The 25,497-nt window shown below is 34.3% G+C and overlaps 1 protein-coding gene across 2 annotated transcripts; it reads left to right on the top strand.

Moving 5' to 3' along the window:
- Positions 1-828: 828 nt before the first annotated feature.
- LOC100187113 (unconventional myosin-X) lies at positions 829-25,476 on the top strand. 2 transcript variants are annotated; one of them, XM_026833616.1, is made up of 48 exons: positions 829-986; positions 1,441-1,545; positions 2,866-3,024; positions 3,538-3,725; positions 5,032-5,121; positions 5,378-5,547; positions 5,832-5,845; positions 5,910-5,994; positions 6,537-6,640; positions 6,912-7,041; positions 7,554-7,586; positions 8,590-8,708; positions 9,042-9,188; positions 9,528-9,628; positions 9,953-10,112; positions 10,306-10,374; positions 10,510-10,592; positions 10,912-11,014; positions 11,082-11,162; positions 11,373-11,497; positions 11,856-11,970; positions 12,211-12,372; positions 12,656-12,853; positions 13,139-13,216; positions 13,276-13,344; positions 13,630-13,779; positions 14,140-14,358; positions 14,655-14,765; positions 14,952-15,032; positions 15,285-15,363; positions 15,560-15,687; positions 16,523-16,692; positions 17,039-17,239; positions 17,560-17,693; positions 18,057-18,187; positions 18,520-18,723; positions 19,085-19,252; positions 19,571-19,681; positions 19,875-19,997; positions 20,483-20,709; positions 21,036-21,249; positions 21,688-21,824; positions 22,107-22,233; positions 22,666-22,778; positions 23,193-23,337; positions 23,647-23,817; positions 24,178-24,353; positions 24,705-25,476. In XM_026833616.1, the coding sequence occupies exons 1-48, from the start codon at positions 960-962 to the stop codon at positions 24,853-24,855; spliced, it is 6,186 nt and encodes a 2,061-aa protein (XP_026689417.1). In that variant the 5' UTR covers positions 829-959; the 3' UTR covers positions 24,856-25,476. The 2 variants fall into 2 exon arrangements, with proteins under 2 accessions (XP_026689417.1, XP_018666876.1); XM_018811331.2 differs by lacking the exon at positions 7,554-7,586.
- Positions 25,477-25,497: the final 21 nt, after the last annotated feature.

The raw sequence follows: 25,497 nt of genomic DNA, 5'->3' as shown, positions 1-25,497 counted from the left end.
TAAACGCTGTACGCTGTGCAATATGAGTTATAACACAGCAGTTGGCTAATGGGAGAAAGGATTGGCGGAAGTTGTAAAAGTGGATTTACTATACAAGAAGTCGGCAAATTTTATAGCAAACGAAGTCAATAGGAGAATGTGTATTATTTTGAACAAACTAGTTTAATCACGTTACCAGCTTTATTGCTTTATAGAGTTTCCGTCTTTTAATGTAAACAAAAACACGCTGCCATTAGTTCTCTCCCGACTAATCTCAAGGGGCGCTCTCTCTTTTAGACCGCCCCGTTCTAACGTGACTCAGCCGATTATACAAACTTGTTCAACAATCTTGAGCCAGATTCGATAACCATGACTGATATTGTGACGTAAGAAGGCCTGGTGTGTCAGCGCGCTGTGAAACGATTGTCGTGTGGTTTCCTTTCGGTCCCCCTACACAGTTTATTAAAACTGCCGGCCGTACTGTTTACGCTGTACTGATATGAGGCAGACTAGCACCTGTATAGCCGTTAATGTAAACGGAAGTCGGCATCTATAATTTGCATGTTTTTAACTGATGTAACAAGGCGATGAGTAGTGTGGCCAGTCTCAGAGACTGAAAGTTTGCCCAGTACAGGTACCGTGATAAGGCAGGGAAATTGATATCCCATGGTAGTTAGGCATAAGATAAGAACGAAACAAAATGGAAAAAGCTCATTCTTTACAACAGTTCAGGGAGTTACTTTGGTGCCGTGTCAGCTGTTGCAAGATCAACTGTTAGAATAGTCTCGATGGACAAGTGAATACTCGGGAGTCATTCTATACAATATTATGTATGTGTGTGTGTAGATATTAACGCTAATGTAAACAGTTTCGTATACCCAGATCTTATATAAATATCAGCAATGAAAAGTCACTGCATTGTTTGTTTATTTAATTGAACTGTTACGTCACTATTGTGTATCGAAACACGTGGGAGTATTATGGCAGAATCCGACGTAACGACAGTTGTAAGTATCCTGTGTTTTGTTTGTGTCAATGGCAGCAAATCGTTTGCATCTCATTGAATAGGTTTTCACACCTTTATGCCTGAGTAAATCCAGACTCAAAAGGAAAAGCGTTGAACGAGGATTTCCATTTCGGAAATCATAACTGAGCGCTATGTTCCTCTTAAGCCAATAAGTCTTTTCTCCTAACAACCGGCGCTTATTTGGATAGTTTCTTGACTAACTTTTCAGCGTAATTGTGAAATACGCATGACGCAATTGCAGCACGAACATAATTTATTGTGCCAGATGTGTGTTGGCGTATATATATTTGTGCTGAAAATGTGCTTGAAAGTGAACATGCTTAACGTGGACGTTTTACTAAGTACGAACACACAGTAGACTTTGAATATGATCACAGACACACAAGATTGCTTGTCAAATATTTGCACATTCATAACTTATCATCCATGTTCAGGGAAGTCGAGTATGGCTCGTGAAAGGAAGCCCCGATGATCTAACGCCAGCCACCGTTACCCAATGTGACGGGGTCGAGGTCGTGTACCAGACAGACTATGGAGAGGTGAGAATATAACCAACAATAACTGAGGTGTGATTCACCCATACATAGCTGGGCTAAACAATAACACGTTCCGAGTATGGCGTTTTGGACAAGTTTTTTAAATCGGCATTTCTCCATAATTTAAGGTAACTTGCCTTGTATGGCACTTTCGCTGATTGCCGGAGACTTACATTTTTTACGAGCAGTGTCATGTCTGTCAGCATCTCGCATAAGGAAACATTAGATTAGTGTCGAGAAGCTGACACTTTCTGGCTATAATTATCGGAAACCAGAAACAAAATAATCCTAAACAAGGTTACTAGGGATCGGCAAATGCGTTATCGTTTTACACTTTCTAATAAATAAGAAAAATCTTTTAGTTCGACACGCCTCTTCTGTCGCGCATAAAGCTGTAATTAGAATTGATTTCATGGCAAAAATGTCGCTTTTGTTTTAACGTATCATGTTTGCCATAGAGCAGAAATGCGCCAGAATAATAAAATAACAGCCAGCTTTGTAACAGCGGCTCGTGAGACATCCAAAGAGCATTAGCTCACGACCATCTATCATTATATGTCATCCAATTATAAATGGCACGTATCCAATTGCGCTCTCGCCTGTCCATTTGCTGACGATTAACCATCAATCATCACGCAGAATTTGGTTACAAACTTATTCGCCTTTCTCGGTAAAATAACCAATTAAATTGGGTGTTTTAGGATTTTTATATAGGCCCATTCGCGCGTTTTATTTGTGGTAGCTTTTCTATTTACAGCACATCCGCCATGTTGTAAACTAATTAGAGAATGTTTGCAGACAGTTTTGCTTCTCTTACATAAAACACACAATAACAACAACCGAGCTGCTGCGGGTATTCATGCATCTTTTCAGGATATGAAACGATAAACAATGATTTGAATAAGGGCATTGTTCATTGCCCCTTTGGATTGTAGTGACAAAAATAGATGTTTGTGGATCCCAACCTTTCAACTAACAAGCAATTAAATGACCATACACACGTACATACACAAATATAGACATGTTTAATGCGTAGTATAACTTGCAAAAGTTAAGACAGTTAGTTGTGTCCACTTTAGATTGGTTTGCAAACCTTAAAAGTGAAACATATTCGCATTTCAATCCACATATATTTCATTTTATCACGGCTTACTCAATAGTAATAATTAGTATATAGGCCATGTTCATTTTGATGCATTTCAAATTGTTTCGAATTATTTCGCCACAATATTTTTCCATCGTATTCTATAAAACAAGGGAAGTTTATGCTATACCGCTCATACCAATATAACAGTACTTCAAACAGATCATTTTATAATGCAGGAGCAACGAATGTGGATGAATGAGATTGACCCAAACCAAGTAAAACCGATGAATGGGGTTCTTCTACAAGGAGTAGAGGACATGGCGAAAATGACCGAACTAAACCAAGCTTCAATTCTTTGCAACCTTAACACAAGATACCAACAAAATGAAATATACGTAAGTAAACAGTATTTTTCAGAAACCTATAGTAAAGGCTGGGGAAGAAATATATAGTAGGCTGGGGAAAGACGGGACACCTTTAACACATAATATCCAAATATCGTGTTTTAAACAATTAACGACGGTCTATGGGAGTCATGAGGATACGGTTTTATCTTTAAATGTTTTTTGTTTACTAAAATGCGACAGGAAAATAGAATGAAAATTGTGTCCCATTTCCCCCACTCTATACTATATTTCCTATTCAGTACAACCACTGGTTCAAAACGGTAAGAATATAGTTTTAGTTTTTAAGTTTCCTTCTTTTTTGCATATATAGTTTTACGTACAGCTGCTTGCACAATGTATCTATATAGTATAATAACGCGAAACTGGCAGCAAAGGTAAGTACAATGCAGTATCCACCCACCGTGCCACTTGTATGGGTTATAACAAGCTTACGAGCGATGCAGAAACTCGCATTGTTATAAGTCATAAGAAACAAGCCACATTAAAACTCTATTGTTTTAGACTTACATTGGCTCTATACTGATCTCTGTCAATCCGTACAAGCGCCTACACGATCTGTACGACGAAAAGACGCTCGCTCGCTATACGAATAAAGACTTGGGCGAGGAATCGCCGCACGTATTCGCTATCGCCAATGAATGTTACACATGTTTGTGGAAGCGCGAGGAAAGCCAATGTGTTCTGATCAGGTAAGCAACCAACTGATGTTAGTGCTAATGTAAATAGAATGAATGTAACGTATCCATCTTCGTGTGGCGGGAAACCACATTCGTTCTTTTTTATACACTTCGAATCTGTATACTCTGCGCTCTATAACTAAGCGCTGGAATAACACATCTATTTACTTAACTTTTTCCATGGAACTTTTTATATATCGGATTGTCGCCATATAAATGTGTTTCAAGCAGTAACATGTCGTTAAGTTTAATTTAAACTGGCTGTGGTTGGCAAACGAAATACCGGGCCGGAAGGTTTTTGATGAACAAAAAGAAAGAAGTCAGTGATGTGTTCCTTCATAATTATTAATTAACATGTGTCCCCACATGTCCTGATGTATGATACTTACAATTCCTAATATGGTTTCGAGGTTTTACTTGTACCGCTGGCATACATAATGAGATTTCGCCAGGTCTGGCTTAATTACTGTCAAAGCAGTTACACAGTCCAATTACATACATTATTGTGCGGGTTTCAAATATCTATAAATAAATCGTCTCGTGGCCGATAACAGTTTGTTCGGTATTGTTTTCCAACGGAAATGCAGTTCAATTCAGCAGCCAGAAAACGGTTTACTAACAAAACTTTAGCTCTATAAAAGACTTGTATTAGCACAACACGAACGTGGACCGCGTCATTGTATTTTTATTGATTCTCTTAACAGCATATCGCGTCATTACCGGTATCTGCGTCATCTGTATATAGCAGAGACAAGCCTGGAGAATCTTGCAACGCGGAAGCGAATACACTTTCATGCGAAGAACGGCCGTTTACTAATTTAACCCAGTAAAAATGCCAGTCGTGCGGTCCCTTCTTAAACTCGTGTGAAAGGAACGTTACCAAAAGCCTGTATTCTGCACATCATTTCTAATTCGCGGGGATCGTTTTCGGCACCGGACAAGTTTGAAATGATTGTGCCCAGTTCCGAGAACCGCTGGTAAATGTTCACGACTGCAAACACGGACCGTTTTAGCGCGAAAAGTTCTTCGGTAAATTAACCAAATATATCATGAAATAACGGCCACGAATCCGACTCACCATCTTTTTTTTACACATCCGCTCTATTCATGTCCTGCAATGACGTCAGAGTCTACGTTTTGTCGCTACATTAGGCCGAGAATATTGATATAAATTGCAATACCCTCAGTTCACCTACATCCACTCTTACTCATTGCATGCCCTCTTGACATATCGCCCCGTCATTTTAAAAGTTCAACAGGTGTTGGTGACGTATGTACGTGAATCTAATTCTACTTACATATATCCTTTGTGTTTCAGCGGAGAAAGCGGAGCGGGAAAAACCGAGGCAACCAAGTTTATTCTCAAGTTTATTTCAAACATAAGCCGACAACGTAGCGGCAAAGTCGAGTACGCATTATAACGAAACCTATATTTTTATGGTCATTTTTGAGTATCACCTTTAGGGATTTACCCCACTTTAAAACCCAACGAAATGTATTGTATATATTTTCATGTTTTTCTGGTAAAGATGTGCAAGTCAAAGTACTTTAGACATGTTGTAGTCATTAAACGACATTTTTTGCATGTAAACAATGGATTTGTATATAGGCTGAATATGTTAATAAAAGCCTTGGTAATTTTATTATTGTTTTCTCTCTCTTAGAGAGGAAAATGGCAAATCCATTGAGAAATCCATTCTTGAAAGTGGGCCAGTGTTGGAAGCTTTGGGAAATGCCAAGACTGTATATAATAACAACTCTAGTAGATTTGGGAAATTCGTCCAACTTTTGATTAGTGAATCTGGCCAGATCAAAGGAGGAAGAATTACTGATTGTATCCTTGCCATTAAACTTTTTTATGACAATATGATACAACTTTAAACTTTAGGGCTTTTTTTGGCAGTGCAGTATGCTAGATACTGCTGCCAGTTAAAACATTAAACAAGTGATTATTATTTTGTTACTAAATATATATATCAGGTTGCAGTTAAAGCATGCTGGTGTAAAATAATAATTAAAAATTGATTTTCTTAACCAAATTTTTTTATTATTATTTGGTGTAAAATAATAATAAAAAATTAATTTTCTTAACCAAACTTCATTAACAACTGAAAACAGATCTTCTTGAAAAGGTGAGAAATCATAATTAACATTGTAATGTTCATGCAGTCAACATGTATATCTTGTATGTTACAGCATAGAGTGGTTCGACAAAATCCTGGCGAAAGAAATTATCACATTTTCTACCAGCTAATACAAGGAGCCACACCAGAACAACGGGGTAAGCAATCTTGCTAGTTGTTATAACTCATGAGTATGATGACTGCTTCTATAATTTGAGTCACTCATACAAATAGGCATTTTGTGCCACTGATTGTAACCAGTATTTTTGCCACAACCTTTTGCATTGGGTTAAATAGCCGCTGTGTGGGTGATAATTAAAGAGTCTGTGTAGGTTTATGAGAGCATGCACTACACACATTAGTGTATTGCTTGGCTAAACGAACTAATGTAATTTATTATTCTTATAGTAGGGCAGTGGCAGTCATTATAACACGGGTGTTCTGTTACATACAACTTGTACCCGCTAGGAGGTACCCTATTTTTAATTCTTTGCAAACATTAAAAAAGGATTTTTTCGAATTTAATGATCATTTCATTTTGAGATACATTAGAACCCGCGCACAGTTATTTAAATGTCATGTTGTGGTTATAGCAAGGAATAAAAACCGCTAATTGGATTGTGGTGACAATCTCTGTTTGAACCGCACTACCTTATTTACAATTTACTACCATTCTTATTTAACATTCGCATATTTTTAGATCGTTTATTTCTCATGGAACCGGGGGAATATCATTATTTAAACCAGTCTGGTTGTGTGTCTGATCCAACATTGAATGATGCAGAAGATTGGGCTGCTTTAGAGGTAACATAAAACTGTGTTTTTGTAAAGTTTTGGGAATTAAACTTTAAAGTTGCATTTTGTTATTACAACTGGATTTGTTGCACATGAACTGTACATATTTGACAATTTGACCACTAAAATAATAGCAACTGTAGGTTTTCTTATGGATTTTAACATGGCCCGTCTTTACATTGCAGTTATGTCTTTGTTTTCTGTTTTTTCTAGCTTACATTAATATGATTTTTTTTATTAAATTGTAAAATTCATTTTAATTTCACGTTTTACCCCACAGCAAGCTTTGAATGTTATTGGGTTTAAAGACGGACAGAAACAAGACATGATGAGTGTCTTATCTGGAATATTGCACTTGGGAAATGTTTCATTTATGAACGCTGGTGGTGCTCAAGTGGTCGATACTGATGGTAAGTTAATTAATTTAATATAAATCATAATTTGTGAGAAACTATACTGTATATGAGGTGTAATTAAAGTTAGCCTGCCATGCTGGGAAAAATAATGTTAATTATGTTCAAAAGCTAGTGTAACCTTTTTTTAAATAACTTGATTTTTAGAGAAATGTATTCACATTTTCAAAATATCAATTATGCATGAATTATTTTTTATTTTTTTTTGTTGTTTTACAAAACCTATGTTTGGAATGTTGGCTTTATAGTAATGGCTTATACACGTAGAAGCTTTGTTGTTTATTTCACCACTTCAGTTAATTACTTGGCGCATACCTGTTGTTAATGTGAATCTGCATGCACAGGAGCCAATTTAGAGTAAAAAAGTAATAAGCTGAACATTATATAGACTCTTAATTTCAAAGGCTTCATTTATCAAAATATTCAGTTATATTTATTTTTGTTTTGAATGTTTTAATTTATGCTTTTACCATTTGCTTGGTTTCATGTCGCTTTTTACCGAACAACAGACAAGGCCCTGCTGCCTCCCCATATTGCTCCAGGTATCATGTGAACTAGAACCTCCAGGTTCCTGCCATAGCATGCACTAACAAATCACAGCACGGCTTTGCCATTAGCCTACTCATTAAGTCAACATATATCAGTGGCCCAGCCAAGAACTGTGTTCACTTTCATGTTCTTAACTATTAGTTAAAATTTGACAAATTGTTTTTTGTCACATTTTTGAAGTACCACTGTTAAAATGTGACATTTGTGTCGCATTTTTAAAGATGGCTAAACCACTGACAGCAATCGCAACAGAGTTTAAACTAATTTATTGCGTAATTCATTTTATTAATGTCAGCACAATCAAATATTTTTAAGGTAATTTTTGGGAACGAAACATTTAATTCTCCAACAGTCTTAAAAAATTTGCTTGTAATTGTCAAACTAAAATTTCTGCCCTTAAAACGTTTTATCGGTCACAAATGCAAACTTTTAAAAACGTGACAGCACTCAATCATACTACACCAATTCTCACTACTAACACTCCAAGTTTAGTAGCATTACCTAATCATTACTTCACTGCGGAACTAGTCAGGAAACTGCACATGTAATTACCGATACTGTGTTGAGTCATGGGCCAATTCTTAACAATTCGAACAAATCATACCGTTACCCTAAGCTCAATCGACAGATTATCTCCGGTAGCATATAGAGCAACCATAAATCATCAAGCATGTTACGTGTGCCAGCTCAGTTACTCACAAACCAATCTGCGAAAGTATTCATATGTCCCCTGCCACCAGACATATTGTAAAATAGTTTTTTCGGCTTCTCTGGTTTGTAAAACATTATTTCTATCCTGAAAATTCGACAGCCATTCTGGAAGACTACATCAGGGCTTGACAACAGAAACAATGTTTTAATGTCTTACCAAAAGGCAGGTCAAATTTTGAAATGAAATTAACTTACATACTCCAAAAGCCCCAAAATACTATTTTTCATACCAATTCAAAATTTACTACTACACTTAAACTCATAGCAATATTTCCAACATTCCAGTTATTGATCGAACATCACAGCTGTTGGGCATCGACAGCGAAAGACTTGAAGCTGTAATGAAAGAAAGGACGATGAAATTAAGAGGAGAAAACATCACATCTCCTCAAAGCATTGATCAAGTATAATCACTTATCCAAAATTTTGTCCAGTAAAGCTGTGTCTTTAATAAAACTACGTTGTTTTAGAGTTTTTGAAGAGCTTGTATGTAATATCAATGTAATACGGTTGTTTTAACAAGAAATTCTATCCCTTTAACATTCTAAAGCCTTGTTGCTAGCTGAAACATGTCATGGGATATCAAATTATTGATAACTTGGATAAAGGCTTTTTTACAATACAAAGTACATTGGCAGCAACAACTAATATAAAAGTATTTTCTTACCAGAGAGCTTTTTAGTTATATATTTAGTTAAGCCTGATAGCAACAATAGTCTATATAATATTTTCTCCAGGCATGTGATTCCCGGGATTCGATAGCAATGGCAGTTTACTCCCAACTCTTCCGATGGATCATCTCAAAGATCAACCACCGCATCAAAGGTCCAGATGATTTTTATTTCATTGGGATTCTCGACATCTTTGGATTTGAAAATTTCAAGGTGATTATTTTTATTGAAATAAAAGAGGATATGGGTTCAGGACTAGATGTTGCTACCATTGTGGGCGTATTTGTCCTTAACCAAGACACTCAATGACACTTGCTCCACTGCAGTCGTCACTAACTGGTCAATATTGTCAGTCATACATAATCGAAAGAAAAACAACAGCTCAGTTAGAAAGCAGGCACAAAGTGTATTATACAGAACACCAGAGTTATAACAGGTGTCATTGCCCTGCCATGTCGATAAATAAGTTTTATTTATTCATTTTTTTCTATTTTCTTGTACCTTCAATGATAGTTACTGTATTTTAATGAAGTATTTCGTCTTTCCTACCAGATCAATCGATTCGAACAATTCTGTATCAACTTTGCCAACGAGAAGCTTCAAGAATTTTTTAACCGACATATTTTTAGTTTGGAACAAATTGAATACAACAAGTATGTGATGCAACATATTTTCGTTGGTTAAGAAACTTTTTTGCCTGTGATAGTTTTATATATATACAGTAATGGTGCATGGTTTTTATAAATCTTTTTGTAAAAATGCTAGTAAATTCCCGTACTAGTCAAGCACAGACAAATGAAAGTACTATTTCTATGCACTAGAACATATATGTTATTAATTGCCAAGGCAGAATACCTAAATTATGTTGATCAGCATGTTATTTGACTGTCATCATACTGCAACGTATATCCGCGGTCCAGAGATTTAGACCAAAGTTAGCCAATGATGTATTTTATTCTTACATTTGTTTTAAATAGGGAAGGAATAGACTGGTGTGACGTGGAATGGGCCGACAACAGCGAATGTTTGGATTTGGTGGAAAAGAATCTCGGTCTCATGTCGCTGATCAACGAAGAAAGTCGTTTTCCGAAAGGAACTGACAAATCCCTGCTTAACAAGTTGCATAATCAGCATGCGGTAGGTTATATTACTTGTGACCTTTCTGTATTCTGCTTAATAATTATTTTTGCTGGTAACTTGCTCACAAGTTATTCAAATTGTTTTATACAGTATTTATATATAGTACGCTAGATTTTGTAACAAAATTTGCTTCTAAATTTTATGTAGATGCTGTACTTATTTATTTCATGAACCATGCTATATTTTTCAGAAAAATCAATTCTATGTGAAACCGCGTGTCATCGGATTGGAGTTTGGAATCAAACATTATGCAGGAGAGGTTTGTATTTTGCATTTTTTTCGTTTTTTTATGTTTTTAAAGCTTTTTGTGTTTTTAAAGCTATAATGTTTTTTGTAAAAGATGTACAAGGTTTATTATTCAATATTATTTTGTTTCAAAGTGTTTTTTATACAGGTGATGTACAATGTTACTGGTTTCTTAGAGAAAAACAGAGATACATTTAGGGATGATCTTCTAGGATTACTGAAAGATTCAAGGTAAGCTGAGAATAGCCAAGAAAATCACAATGAATTTATAACAAAGGGTTTACAACTTATGGTGAATATGTATGGGTGATAATGCAGAGGGACAAATTATGCCAGTCACTACTAGATGCCTTTGGGGCAAGTAAAATTCGTAGAGAAAATTGTCTTCTGAAATTCTCCGGGAAAATTGGCCATGAATTAGCGTGCTTCCTTAGAAAACAGGATCAAAAACTTTAAGAATCCCCAATAAAGGATATCATGCAGTATCACGGCCCTGCACCAAAAAAGCACACATACACTTATATTTTTATATATTCTTAATCAAATGCAGCTGTGACTTGATTTACGACTTGTTTGAGAAAGTTCGTGGAAATTCTGAATCTTCTGGGAAAGGTAGAAGCAAGCAAGCCCCAACAGCTAGTGGGCAATTTAAGGTAAATGTTATTCATGCCTGGTTCCTAATTACAAGTTGGATATTTTAACTTAATAAATATATTCCAGAAATCCCTACATGCACTGATGGAGAGATTGTCATCTGCCAATCCTTTCTTTGTTCGCTGCGTCAAACCCAACATTTTAAAGGTAATTAAAGGATTTTTTTAAGAAATGGAGTAACAGGCTAACTCTAGCTGAAATCTCACATTTTCTGTTTTATCTGTAAGGCTCCTCCATACAGAATAACAGGCTTCGACAAAAGTTTTTGTTTCGTATTTTTACTTGTTTATTTCTCTAACTAAATTTCAGATATTGTTGTTTGTCCAAACACGATTATATACGTCTTTTAATTTTCAGGTACCCGATAATTTCAATGCTGGAATCGTATTAAACCAACTGAGATATTCAGGAATGTTGGAAACAGTTCGAGTTCGAAAAGCTGGTTTCCCTGTTCGGCGATTGTACAAAGACTTTTGGGACAGGTAAGTCTATAGCTGAGTTTGGATAGTATACTGTTTGGTTTTTTTGTTAGAATCACCAATTTGTATAAATCTTTCTGTGCAAATTGTGTTCTTTTTTAAGAAACTTCAAGAAATAAATTATATTTCAAGTCTGGTATAATTTAGCTTGTTTTTTGAATTCTACTGATTTATTGATGCATTTTCAACAAATTTGATATTTTCCTAACTTAAGATGATTGTAACTTTGCATGTTTCTGGGTATTGGGCCAACTTTGGCTTGAAGTTCAAGTCCCCTGGCATGCACCCCCTTGGCCTGTCAAGTCTTTGGCAGGCCTCTTTTTATGAAACAGAAAAAAACTTTGCACATACTGTTTACCAGGTATTCTGTAGTTTGTCCCAATGCTGGAGATCTCCCTGAAACTCAGGATCGAGCAAAAAGTGTCCTCAATGAAGTTGAGGTAGAAGGAACGCTATGGAGACTTGGGGAAACTAAAGTGAGTAATATTAAATAAACAGGAAAAGTATATATTTTTTGTAACGAAGTACACATCAAGTTTTATGTCATGATATCTACTTTCTCAGTGTATGTTGTACAGTGGGCAGAAATATGAAAGCAGAAAGTAGCAGATAATAGTGCAAAAAAAAGTAGGAATAAACAAAAAAATTGAAAATTATTTTTGGATATAAAAAAAATGTTTATAGAGAAATTTTAATTTTCCCCGACAATTCCTCAGGTTTTCATGAAAGAAATCTTGGAACAAATGCTTGAGAAAGTTCGAGGGGAGAAAGTATTCGGTGCTGCTGTTATTATACAGTCGGTGATCAGAGCTTATGGTGCAAGGAAACATTTCTTGAAGTTGAAAGCTTGCTCTGTTCATGCTCAACGTTTTATTCGAGTAAGATAAATAACAATTACCTACACACCAATTTATGATAATATTTTGCCACTAGTTTTAAAACATTTCTTAAAGTTTTGTTTCATTTTTTTGCACTTGACTGCAGAAAATGTAAATAAACAAAGAAAAAATCATTTAGTTTTTTGTTGTTGCTAAACCATTCATGATACGTTTGAGACTAACTGTTAGGTCGTTGTATTCCAATTATGGATTTTTAATATAGTTTTGATGTAAAAATGACACTGCAACCTGTTTATTTATTATAACTGTACTACAATTTCAGGGCTTCATTGCGAGAAGAAAATTCCGCAAAGCTTACTCGGCGATTATCCGTATTCAAAAGATGGAGCGAGGAAGACAAGCTCGGAAGATCTTTGCTGTGTTGGTCCATGAGAAGCGGGAGAAAGAAAGGATCAAAAAGGAAGCCACTATTGTGATACAGAAGTATACACGAGGATTCGCTGCAAGAAAGATGTTCAAGGTATGTTTGTCTTTCTTGACTTTATGCCAAGAATGGGCAATATTTATTACTTGGGTAAAGCGCAATTACCTAGAATTGACTATATGGCTGACAGTTTAGCAGCTCCTGTAATACTTATTCAATATTGGGTTTGATTTACTAAACTGCTTGCAACATACTGCACAAATATGTTGAAGTTAACGCTTGTTAGATTACATGTGTGTCAATTAGCACGTATATGAGAAATATACTTGATTTCTAATACATTTTATTACTAAACTTGATAAACGAACATGTTCATTCAAGGTGCTATTAGAGAAACATCGTCAGTTGAAGGCACTCAAAGAACAAATGGAACGTGAACGAAAAGAAAGAGAACAACAGGTAGATGTGTGATTTTAGCATCTTTAACCAGATGTTTAAATGCCACGTTATGTTATTAGGCTCGTCTTGAAAGAGAGAGACTGGAAAGAGAAGAAAAAGAAAGAATACAGAGAGAAAAGGAAGAGAAGGTAAGTGATATTCTGTTTTATTATGCATAAATTTAAAATAACAAATTGTTCAAATTTTTGCCTATTGAATTTAGACACTTTGTAAACTTATACTACATTTTTTAATGTTGAATTCAAAACAATTATGAAAAGCAACAATTTAAAAATACATTTCTCTTGACACCTGTTTTAGAAGCTGTTAAGTTATTTTGAAACTTTCTTTAGATCACATTTAAATATCTCTATACATATACATTTTTTTATTTTTTATTGGCATGCCCCTTTAATATGTTAAAACTTCTTTAGGCTGCAAGAGAAGCTGCATTATCTCAACCCCAAGCCTTACCGTCACCAATGGATGAAACACCAGCCTTCCCTCCTCCATTTGAAGATATTTCAACTCCACTTCCAACAGACTTGTCGGTCATCCCAACAAGAACATCAGTGGATGCTCGTGTAAGTAGTAAAGACAACACTTATCTTTTTATCTATATAGTTCTTAGGCAAAAGGGTTTTTTGTAAGTATGGTTACCAAACACTTTATTTTGATGTAATAAAGAAACCATATATCTTTTAATATGGAATTAAATGTACTAATGTCATCACATACTAACCAATACACACGAATTAGATTTACTCTGGTACTGTTTCCACTAGACGTAACAACTTTTTGAAGTTGTTAATTTTTGTAAAAAATAAAGTACAGACAAAACGTTTGTATGGTATATCATTATTAATTTCTACTAAAAGAACTGAAAAAATAATATAAATTTAAGAACATGTAATATTAATTATAAAAAATAACTTTCATTACAGTTATCTGCCATGGCAAACTTAGATGCGGTGATTGAACAAGCTGACATTGACAGCGCATACTCCACTGTTAATAAGAAGACATTCTCGGAAGAAGGACTGGATGATGATTATCTGGAGGAGCAGGAGAAGTTGGAGATGGAACGGATCCTCCAGCTTGAGCTCGAGATCGCTCAGATGCATAGAAGAAGTGAAGCAAGATCAAGTATCATCTCTACAGAGGTTGGATTGATCATCTTTATCTTTTTCATGTTTTTTTTATTTTAAGAAAAAAATTGTTAAATTTTGATAATACTCTTGGAAACATAGACCTGGATTTTTAGTAGAAAATCAGCCAAACCAAGTTGCATTATGTGTTTTAAGGCTTCTTAAAATATATTTATCCTACTAGAGACCAAAAATATACAGATCTAGCTGGTTTATTTTTAATCTACGAACTTTTTACAAAACTGAAAAAGGTTACCCAATTCAAAAATTATAATAGTGATTTTCACAATAATATTTATTTATTTTTTCAGCGAGATAGTCGAATTATTGAAAACGTTGGCGACAATCTTACAGAAATTAGAGAAGATGTATTTCCAAACAAGGACAAAGCAGATGAAACTCGTGGAATGGATATATTACAGGTATTGTCACATTTATTTTTAACTTAAAACACTTTCCGTTATGCCACCCATGTTATTATTATTTAAAGCTCTACTTTATTTTTTTTTTTAATTTGAAATGTATTTCAGATTTTTGCGGTTAAATGTTATAATATTTGGTCTTATTTAGTTAGTTATTTTAGACTTATGTGTTTACTTTCTCTTTAGGACCTTGGTTTTGAAGAGTTTGAACACCAAATGGAGAATATGAACACTGATGTTATTCATGATGCACCACCAGAAGATATGGTAAGATTTTAGGTTTTTTTAATAGTAATTATACATATATGATTACGTATATGAATAAAACATTGTCGGTAAATTTAAAACCACTTTATGGCCCTTATGGGTTGTCAATAATGTTTCCATAACAATCACAAGTTAGATATGTGGTAACTGGTAAGCAGGCATGAGGTGTATGAAGCATAACGCTCATGTTATATCAACAGTCTTCGCCCCACCACGCAAGGATAAACAAGTTACACCTAATTATTCTTACAGAACACTGAGTCATGGAATGACAATGAAGATAGTGGAAATGTTGATCCTGCTCCAACAAGTACATCGGATATTGAAGATGGTAAATAGTTTTTGTTTTAATATTTATTATTTTAATTTCTAATATTGCCGAAGTTTTTGGTTTTAATTTATGATGATCTCTGGTTTTGAATAAAAACCTTTTAAACCCTATAGTCACAGATTTTTTGTGTGTTTTGGTTTGGTATACTTTGTGTATCATGTGTTGCATTTAAACCAATGTTCATATTTAAACACAGAGTCTTACTACACGGATTCTTCGTTTGATGACGATGATATAAGTGACACTGACACAGTAGCTAGTGGACCAGATAACAATGAAAGATGGAATCCAAATGTTTATTTCCATTCCTACCTTGATATGAAGGTGGGCATTCTAAATTGAATGCTGCATTTTGCTTTGTAGGAATTTAATGGCAAAATATCATTAGCTTAAATGGCTTGGCGTGGTATAAAAATACTTTACGGTTTTCAAATTAAGTTTGGTAAAAACTTTTAAATGCTATGGTGCATTTTTCAAACGTTATATTGGTGAATAATTGCTTTCTCTTTCAAATAAAACCAACTGTAAGAACTTTTATCAACTATAAGTAAAGTTATGAACATTTTCGTGAACACCGGTTTTAAAATGCATATTTGCATTACTTGTACCTAAGGAGTTAAAGAGTAATTGTCGTAATATACAACCAATTATTTCCATTTAAAATTTGATGTGAAATACTTTTTTTCTAAAATGGATCTCTCCTGCATTTATTTGTTTACTGACAAGTGTAATATATCTCATAGCAACAGTTTGTATACTAATGTGATTCTTTTTTATACATCAAATATTTCAAACTTGTCAGCAGAAACTTAATTACTTGTCTTAGCAGCCCTTTTTCTGTGAAATATCATATTGTGTTGGAAGCAGTTGCTGCAAAATGATTTATTTTAGTTTATTTTTAAGTGCTCTGACTTGTTAGAAACTTGGGTCGAGACAATTATAATGCCAAGTTGAAACAACTTCGTTTCAATGTTGTCTCATTTCTCATTCTGACAGTATTGGATCAAATTGACCTTATTTAAATGTGTGGTCTCTTTCGGTCATGATATTGGTGTGATTTATTGCGGCAAAATGACATTTATTGCTAATTTGACCTTTCGGAACAATCCTCTGACGTCATGCACCGCACGAAATTAATCGCCTGTCAATTTACACACAGGGCGGTTTAATGAGTCAATGGAAAAAACGTTGGTGCGTGATTAGCAACAGCACGTTCATGTTCTTTCGCAGCAAGCAAGACAGCCTTAAATGTGGATGGCTTTACAAAAAATCTGAGGCTGGGAGAGGAACTTTGCGTGGAACATTGCCACGAAAAAATTGGCAAAAGAAGTAGGAAGTTTAAAATTGTTCTCTAATTGTTGGCATACCTATTATTATTTACTTACATAAATTCAAGTGGGAATTACTATGTAATTTGACACTGACTTTATCCACTATATAAGTCCTTTATAAAGCAGTTTGGGGGTACTACAAGATTTGATTTCAAATTAAAGTTTTTAACACAAAAGGAAAAATGATATTAGACTTGTCATCACAAAATTAAAAAGTCGGATATGTTAATTTCAAAAATGAATATAAATTTAAAATAAACCAAGGCATCTTATTCACACTTAGCTTATGTTATGTAAAACTACAAAATAAAATATATAAACCCTAAAACTGTTTTTATTCTTAGGTGGGTAGCTCTTCGTAATCACGAGATGAAAATTTACGACAACGACGACGAAAACGCGAAATGTAAAGCAACCATTGACCTTAGCACCATTACTGATGTTACTGATGTAACAGAAAAGGAGAACGGAATTGACGTGATCATGTCATCCAAAGTTCATCATTTTTCTGCTGAGAGCACAGAGGAAGCAAATGAGTGGTATAGGTAAGGTGGCAGTGTATATTTTTGTTTATTTTTATGCTTTTGTCGGTTATAACATTTAATATTGTTGTCTATGTGTGTTGTTATATACAGTTAATGTAATAAGCTATGCTGTTATAATTAAATTGGATGTTAGAAACAATTTTGATACTATGATACCACTGTGTAGTTATAGATTAAAACTGCAATTCGAGTTCAAATGCAGGTTATATGTTGTACTTTTTTTTAATTATTAAAAGTTACAACTATCAGGAAAAGAAAAAGCTTGTTTTCTGACTAAAAACATCAACTATTAGTTTAAACAAATGTGTTTCACTTTTCAGTATTCTGATGAAGATATTATCAAGTTCTGAGCAAGAGATAGCAAACATGGAGACAGAGTTTGCGAATCCAAAGAATGCGATTGGAACAGTGGATGGACAAACCATCACTGCTGTTGCTGCTACCTCTGTTTCTGGTGGGTTTATTTATAAAATGTATTTATGTGGTTATATTGTACATGGTAATCTATTCTATGTATTGTTCTATATTAGTGATGTCCCACATGAAGGCATGCCAAGAACGGTAATTTAGGCCTAGGTTGAAATCTTGGATGTATATGTATTTTTAAGACTTTTTTCAACCTTTTTAACCTTCTGCCTTTACAATAATTAAGCTTGTTTGTAGTATTTTATTACCAGCCCGATTTAATTTTTTTTTGTTTAGCTTATATATTATTTTAGCAGAAAAGTGACCATGAGAATTTTTTGGCCTTATGGTTAAATTGCACTTTATTTTTACCAAGCATCTCTAGTTATTCTAACATTTCTTTCCATACCAGGCAAGTCAAACACATTTTCCATCACCACATCACAGCGCGTATATGTGTTAGCATGCGACACTGTGGAAGAAATGCACCATTGGATAACTTTGTTGAATGAAAGCATGAACACATCGAACTCTGCTGACTCAGTAAGTTTAAATTTTACCATGTTGGTTTTCGTTACAGGAATATTTCTTTTAGGTGTAATGTTGCATATTTTTGATTTGTTCCCTAAATACCAATTTTATAATAATTAAATCAGGATTTTACCAATCTTTTCAATTTTTGTCTTACAGCTTAGGCTTTAAAGTCTAATTTTTTAATATAATTTTAAAATCCCCAATAGTTAAATCCCATTGTATTGAAAAACACTTTTATCTAAAAGAATTTAGTTTTACAAGTATCTTTTACACCCAGCACACAAATTCTTAAACCCAGCATATTACCATAACAAAATACACCATTCCACCTTTATTAACAGCAAGGCCAGTCCTCTGCCATCCAGCAAGGTTGGATGATGAAGACAAACTTTCAGCGTCAACGAGTTACCCACCAACGAAGATGGTTCGTTCTCAAACCCAACGTCATTGAATATTACAAGAGCAGCGGGCGAGGAGCACAGAAGATGGGGTCGATGGGGTTGAACAGTTTGTGTTTGGTTACATCTCCAGATGAAGCAGCTTATGTAAGTTATTTTTGTTATGGCAAATATTGGGTAATTAGGCACATATGTGGTTTTATAATTTTTTTTAAATGATTGTTTTGGACCTGTATAGGATGTTACTATTTACCAATAAAACAACTACATTTGTCCTTATAAAGGCATAGTATAAGTATCTTGTAGGTAAAACTTATAAAGAAATACACGAATCAGTTCATTTTATATTTCTTTTTTTATATATCTTTTTTTATATTTCTTTTTTTATATATATTTTTTTCTGGATTTTAAAAGCAATAACTTTATAGAAATAAGTCACACGGTACAAATAATGAATGTAATTTCTGTTTAATTTACTGGCATAAAATAATCTGAATTTCGTTAATAGAAACAGACTGGCTTGTGGGAGATTAAAGTATATGGGAAGAAACACACGTTAATATTAAGCACAGAAGTAGAAGAAGATGCCAACTTATGGAGTAGCGAGATACAAGCAATGATTGACGCACAACCAATAATTGTCACCAAAACTAAACTTCTTATTGATAAAATGAAGGTAAAGTTTTATATAGTTTGGTTGGAAAATGCTGAATTTTATAGTCTTAATGTCAAGTAATTCCTTTTTGCTGCAGTTGCAGTAGTTTGTTTGGTAAAACATTTTTGCATAATTATAAAGTTTAAAAAAAAAATTTTTGTTTGGGAAATATTCTAGATGTCTAATTATATTTGCTAGTACAGTGTGCGTTAAAGAAAAAAGAAAATGCTATCTTTACATAAATTTATTAGGAGAACCGTGGGTGTGATTCAGTATAATTCTACCAATTTTGTGCAAATACTGATATGTTTTTACACAATCCTGAATTTCCTATTTCAGCACATTGGAGATGATGAAAAAGAAATCACTCTTCTTTATAAAAGAAATCCAATCCTCAGACAAAGTCAACAATCATTAAGATCCCCCCTGCTTTCCCTACCATATGAACAGGTTTGTTTTGTCTATAAAAGTGTCCAAATACACATACGCCACAAAGGTAGCAGCGTCAAGCCCAGAACCCATAACCTCTGCGCTTAAGTCAGGCCCGCTAACCACTCTGCACTAAACATAATGCTACCTGGCATACTATATTTTCCAAAAACTGATTTTTTAGCATGAAACTAAATTCAATTTATATTTGCAGGTATCTGGTACACAAGATAGCCACCACACACTAAGGGATGAAGCTATTAAATATTTTGACCGACTTCTTTCAATGGAAAACGACAATTATACAAATATTGAGGAAGAAGCTGGCGTGATACAGGTAAAGAAATGTTTTTTTAATAAACATCTGCTTTTAAATATATTTATCTATTAACAATTATTTATTTCTAAAAGCTCTAATGTATATAAATATAGGTGTAAAAGTGTTTTGTTTCTGGTTGTTTTCAAGGTTTGTTACGTTGTGTTTAAGGTACTGTTATGTTTTATTACAGTACTGTTGGATAGGTTTATACATCATCACAGCAAATTTATATCACTGTTATGCTACACTTAACCACAGTGTATTTAATCCACTGTTGCGTAGAACTTAACTTCAGTATATTAAATCACTGTTATGCTACACTTAACCACAGTATATTTAAATCATTGTTGTGCTACACTTAACCACAGTATATTTAAATCATTGTTGTGCTACACTTAACCACAGTATATTTAAATCATTGTTGTGCTACACTTAACCACAGTATATTTAAATCATTGTTGTGCTACACTTAACCACAGTATATTTAAATCATTGTTGTCCAGGACTTACTACGCACCTGCCATGGCTCCAAGTCATTCCAAGACGAAGTTTATTTACAACTGATCAAACAAACAGCCATATACACCACACAGCTCACTACAGACGAGCAGATGTGTGAACAACAGCATGTCACAACTTGCCCACATTACTGGCACCTTATTGCTTGCATGTGTTGTGCATATCATCCTTCAAGGCCAGTTATGCAATACCTCAAGTTCCATCTAAAACGGTAATTTAAAAAAAATTAAAACGGTTATTTAATTTTTTAAAAAAGTTTTTGTCATTAACTATTGTGTTTTTATTTCTATTTTTTAATATAGTAGTTACAATGACTTGTCTAATTAATTAATCACCAGAAAAAGTGAGCATAAACATGGAAATATTTATTTCTTTTATAAAAATCTTTTATACCTTTTATAAAAAGTGTGTTTTATAGTTTTCTTGTATACCGTGCAATGACTTATTAAATGCTTGCTTGTTTTTGAACATTACCCATAATACTTACATACTATTTTTAAACATACTTATCTGTATTTACCCAATTTGTATTTACAGAGTGAAAGAGCGTTACCCCGAAACCCCAGGTGGGGTTTACGCAGCTTTTGCTGAGAAATCAATAAATAAACAAACTTCCCGTCGGCGTGAGATGGTTCCCTCTATACCAGAAATATGCGCGGCGCTCGAAAGACGGGATCTTGTTACTGTTATCAAGTGTTACGGTGGTGCAACATGTGATATCTACATTGACTCTTTTACAACTGCTGGACAGGTTGGTTGAAAATAAAAAAATGATCAAATTTTACTACTAATTTTTTTTTTATTTGTCCATTCAATTTTAGTAGTGAGGATTAATAAATATTTTAAATGAAAAGACAGGATATGGCAATAAAACAACAGTTGTTAAAACAGCTTATAGTTAAAAACATAAGCGCGGTCGCTACACCGAGTAAAAAAATGACTTTTATTTGTTTCTACTTTCTACTATACGGTAAAAAAGTTATCAAATTATTTACACTAAAAATGAAAATAATATATTATCGTTAAAATGCGACTGTCCTGCACTGAAAATAAAGAGGTATAATAACTTTTATTTTTCTATACGATAAGGTAGCAAAACTTAAGCAATAGAAAATGACAAAAAGAGTTGATGTAGCGACAAAATGACTGTGAAAAAAACAGCTTAAAATTTTATTTTCAAAACATACAGGTTGTACAAAAGTTGAGACGTGGTATGCAACTTGAAGGGAATCGAAACACGTTTGCGCTTTTTGAAAAGAAAGGAACTGATGAAAGAGCTTTGGAACCTGCTACCTTCCTATGTGATAGTGTGGCTAAATTTGAATCGTAAGTGGTAATGCTTTAGATAAACAGATTGAAGAGTTTCTGAGAATGTGTACCATGGCATACTTTATGCTTTTGTTTAAAGGTAGATTGTAAAATTGTAGTAAAATCTGGAGTGAAATTGTTATCAACCAGGTACACTTATGGCCTATAGACATAGAAAACCTCATTGATTAACGCTGCAAATGCAATATATTTGATTCTGCTTGATTGTATAGGCATGTTACAGCATGGTAAAAGCTATTTTGGACCCCAAAAGCAAATCTATATTTTTTACTTTAATAGACTAAACCACGAGCGAGATATGGCAAGTGGGGAGTTGGAGTGGGAACTTTATTTCAAGCTGTATTGTGTGTTTGATCCCATGGAGGTCAAGGAAGATTCAATTGCTTATCATTTCGTGTTTGAAGATGTAAGTTATATTAACATTTTAAATGTAAAATAGTAGTCACTGAGGCAGACACCAAGTTTTACTTTATTTTTTTACAATGTCTCTCTGTTTATTGAACTATGTTTATACATCTGTGTGGCTTACACTTCAGAAAACCCATTAGTGACCATTAGGTTAGAGTAATGATGATTAAATGTCTTGCCCCAGACATTCACAAACGTAGTGGTATCAGAACAGTCTCAAACTTTAAACTAACTAGTGTGCTATTGTCCAACACTGGACCTGACTCTAGCAAATGAGGATATGGGTTCAAATTTAACTCATAGGCCAACATGAGGTGTATGAACCCGTACACCTGTGTTATAACGACTACTACTGAAATATAAAAAGTGATATTTCTAAAAAAATAAAAAAAACTAGCAGTTCCTTTTTAATTGTTAAAACCACACTCAGGTACATGAACAAGTAATCAATGGGCTTTACCCCGCAAGCGAGGATATTCTGCGAGAGTTAGCTGCGTTACGTCTTCAGTTTGTGGTTGGAAACTACACGCAGTTGGATTGGGAGTAAGTTTTGTCCTAATTTATTTAATTTAATCTTTTTTTCCGGTTTCAATTAGTTGAGATGTTGTGTGTATGACAGTATAACTAAAATAGGTTAAATAATATTTTGTGTAACCTAATGAAAAATTCAATTGTGTATAATGTGGATATAATTTGCCTAAAAAAGTGTATGGGAACTTTTATTTATTCCGTTCTATTTGTTGGGTAAAATGTATAGTAGAGTGGGGAAAATGGTACACCTTTTCATTCTATTTTCTCCTCTCATTCGATAGTAAACAAACAACATTTAAAGATGTTTAAAACATGATCAGGATATTTGAGTATTATGTGCTAAAGGTGTCCCATCTTACGTTATGATATTTAAAGAAGAATGCACCAGGTATATTATGTTAGTTATTTTAAACCTGTATTTTTCAGTTCTAAGTTGGACCAATTCTACCCTGTAACCAAAGTAAAGGAAGCTTATGAGATTACTGCTAATGGTGATGAATACAAAGAGAAAAGATCGGGATCTTTCAACACTAATTTACTCGATTCAAATACAACAACCAAAAAACGAGCAGTAAGTTTTATTATCAAACTTTCCGGTCTATTTTATCAAGACTAAATTAAACTAACTCTAACACCTGTGCTATACGAATGTTGTTGCCTCACCATGCGAGGATAAATAAGTGACATTCATTCGTTTATTTACTATGTATTCTGACTTATTCTATAATATGATACCTGTGTTGTAACTGGTTTCATTTTTTGTCAAATAATAATAAAATCAATATTGATGTAAATCCGCATTTCAGAACTTGTTTCCTAAAATGAAGTTTCAAAGAAAATTTTAATAAAAAAAGTTAAAACCAAATTTTCTCTTCTTCAGTCTTCCAGCATCTTCAACACGTTCCGGAAGAGAGGAATGAAAAAGGTAAAAGAAGATGAGGAAGGTAATGAGATGAAGAGGACGCTCTTCCAGGAGGAGCTACAAGATGTCCGATCTAATGTTGCTGAGAGATGGAGGAAGTTGAGAGGAATGGAGCCGGAAGATGCCGTGGTGAGTAGGATCAAATTTGTTAAGATTTTTTTATTTTTTTTACTTTTTTTTAGATGTTAGTATTTGAGTCTCGGAAAAATCATGTTTTGTAAGAGTGAATTGCGTCTCTCCACATTTTTTTACACGGCCCATCTTACCCCAACATGGCCCATCTTACCCCAACATGGCCCATCTCACCCCATCTACCATTTGTTTAAGTATATTTAACACAGTCATCAAGAGTTCATTTTGTATATTACAACTGAAACAACAGTTGATTACCCTTTCTAATTCTATCAACCAACAACCGTTATTCAGTTAGTTTAAAACCAATACTAAAAACTATGACTCAATCTTCTTACCATTTTGTTTTATATCCAGGTCGAATACGTGAACTTAGCTCGGACATGGCCGGGTTACGGATCCTATTTATTCAAAGTTGAAAACAACGAAGCTCAGTTTGGAGAATCCCGTTTATCATTGGCCGTCGCATCTAAAGGGGTCACCGTGTATAAACGAGGTCACCCAGCTTCACTGGATCATTTTTCCTTTGAAAAGTAAATAAATATATATGCAGTCTATGGTATTATTTTTGTTTTTCGCATTTTCTGATAAAATATTATTTTGCAATCTTGATTCAAGCTGTTTAGACAACGACAATTTTATCCGCGCTTTAGAATATATAGTAGGGTGGGAGAAGACGGGACACCGTTAGCACATAATATCCAAATATCCTGATCGTGTTTTAAGCACTTAACAACAGTCTATGGGAGCCGTGTGGATACGGTTTTATAATTCTTTGAATGGTCTTTGTTTACTACCAAACGGGACAAGAAATAGAATAAAAATGTGTCCAATCTTCTTCCACCCTACTAAGTTACATTCATTCAACCAACCTCGTTTTACAGGATTTTATCATTCGGAGCAACGTCTGCTACAGTCTTCCGTCTTCAAACCGAATCCCGCGGCGACCTTTCATTTTACGCCGATCAAGTCACTGAGATTGTGAAACTAATGAGAGCATACGTACAAGCTTTATATAAACGTCATCACCGATAAGACACTTTCAAAATTTTCGATAAAGCACATCTTGCTTTAACCGAATCATTCCGACAAACTGTTGTATCATTCTATAGTAGGTTGGGGTAAGACGGTTCTTGTTCTCATTCTCGCCCCATTTAGTTGTAAACAAAGAATATTTATATGATTATAGAACCCTATCCCCGCGACGCCTAAAAAGCGTTGTTAATTGTTAAAACCAAAATTTGGAAATATTAGATATGATATGCTAACCGTACCCATCTTACCCCGCAGTACTATTTCCCGAAAACAAAAACGATAAAGCATAAACGTTCCACACTTTTCATATACTGTACGACCCCTGCCTTACGAGGTTTATAGGAAATAATATTCTATACGTTCCACTGCGACGACTTCCATTACAGTTTTAGCGCAATATTCGTATATTCAGCGAAAAAATGAATTTGTGTAGTACCAGTATCCGCGGGCATAGTAAAATACGTGAAAGCACTTACAGTGATGGAGAATTCGCCGCTATGCCCGTATGATATAAGCTGTAAGTTATTTATTTGTAGTCGAAGCGCATGCACGTTTGCAATATCCTGGCTTGTTCATTACTTTCTATTTGTTTTTAAGTTCAATAAACGGCTTTGCTCGTAACTTTGCTTGATGCCTTTTTCG

This window comes from Ciona intestinalis, chromosome 3, assembly GCF_000224145.3.
Source record: "Ciona intestinalis chromosome 3, KH, whole genome shotgun sequence".
Classification (NCBI taxonomy): Eukaryota; Metazoa; Chordata; class Ascidiacea; order Phlebobranchia; family Cionidae; genus Ciona; species Ciona intestinalis.
This window is presented reverse-complemented; position numbering and strand designations above follow the sequence as displayed.

What these genes read in the sequence shown, in the direction of transcription:
- LOC100187113 (XM_026833616.1), top strand. Translation starts at nt 960, where the DNA reads ATGGCAGAATCCGACGTAACGACAGTT. An exon ending in ACCAGACAGACTATGGAGAG is followed by an intron (nt 1,546 to 2,865) that starts GTGAGAATATAA and finishes TTTATAATGCAG; the next exon opens with GAGCAACGAATGTGGATGAA. An exon ending in GGATTACTGAAAGATTCAAG is followed by an intron (nt 10,593 to 10,911) that starts GTAAGCTGAGAA and finishes AATCAAATGCAG; the next exon opens with CTGTGACTTGATTTACGACT.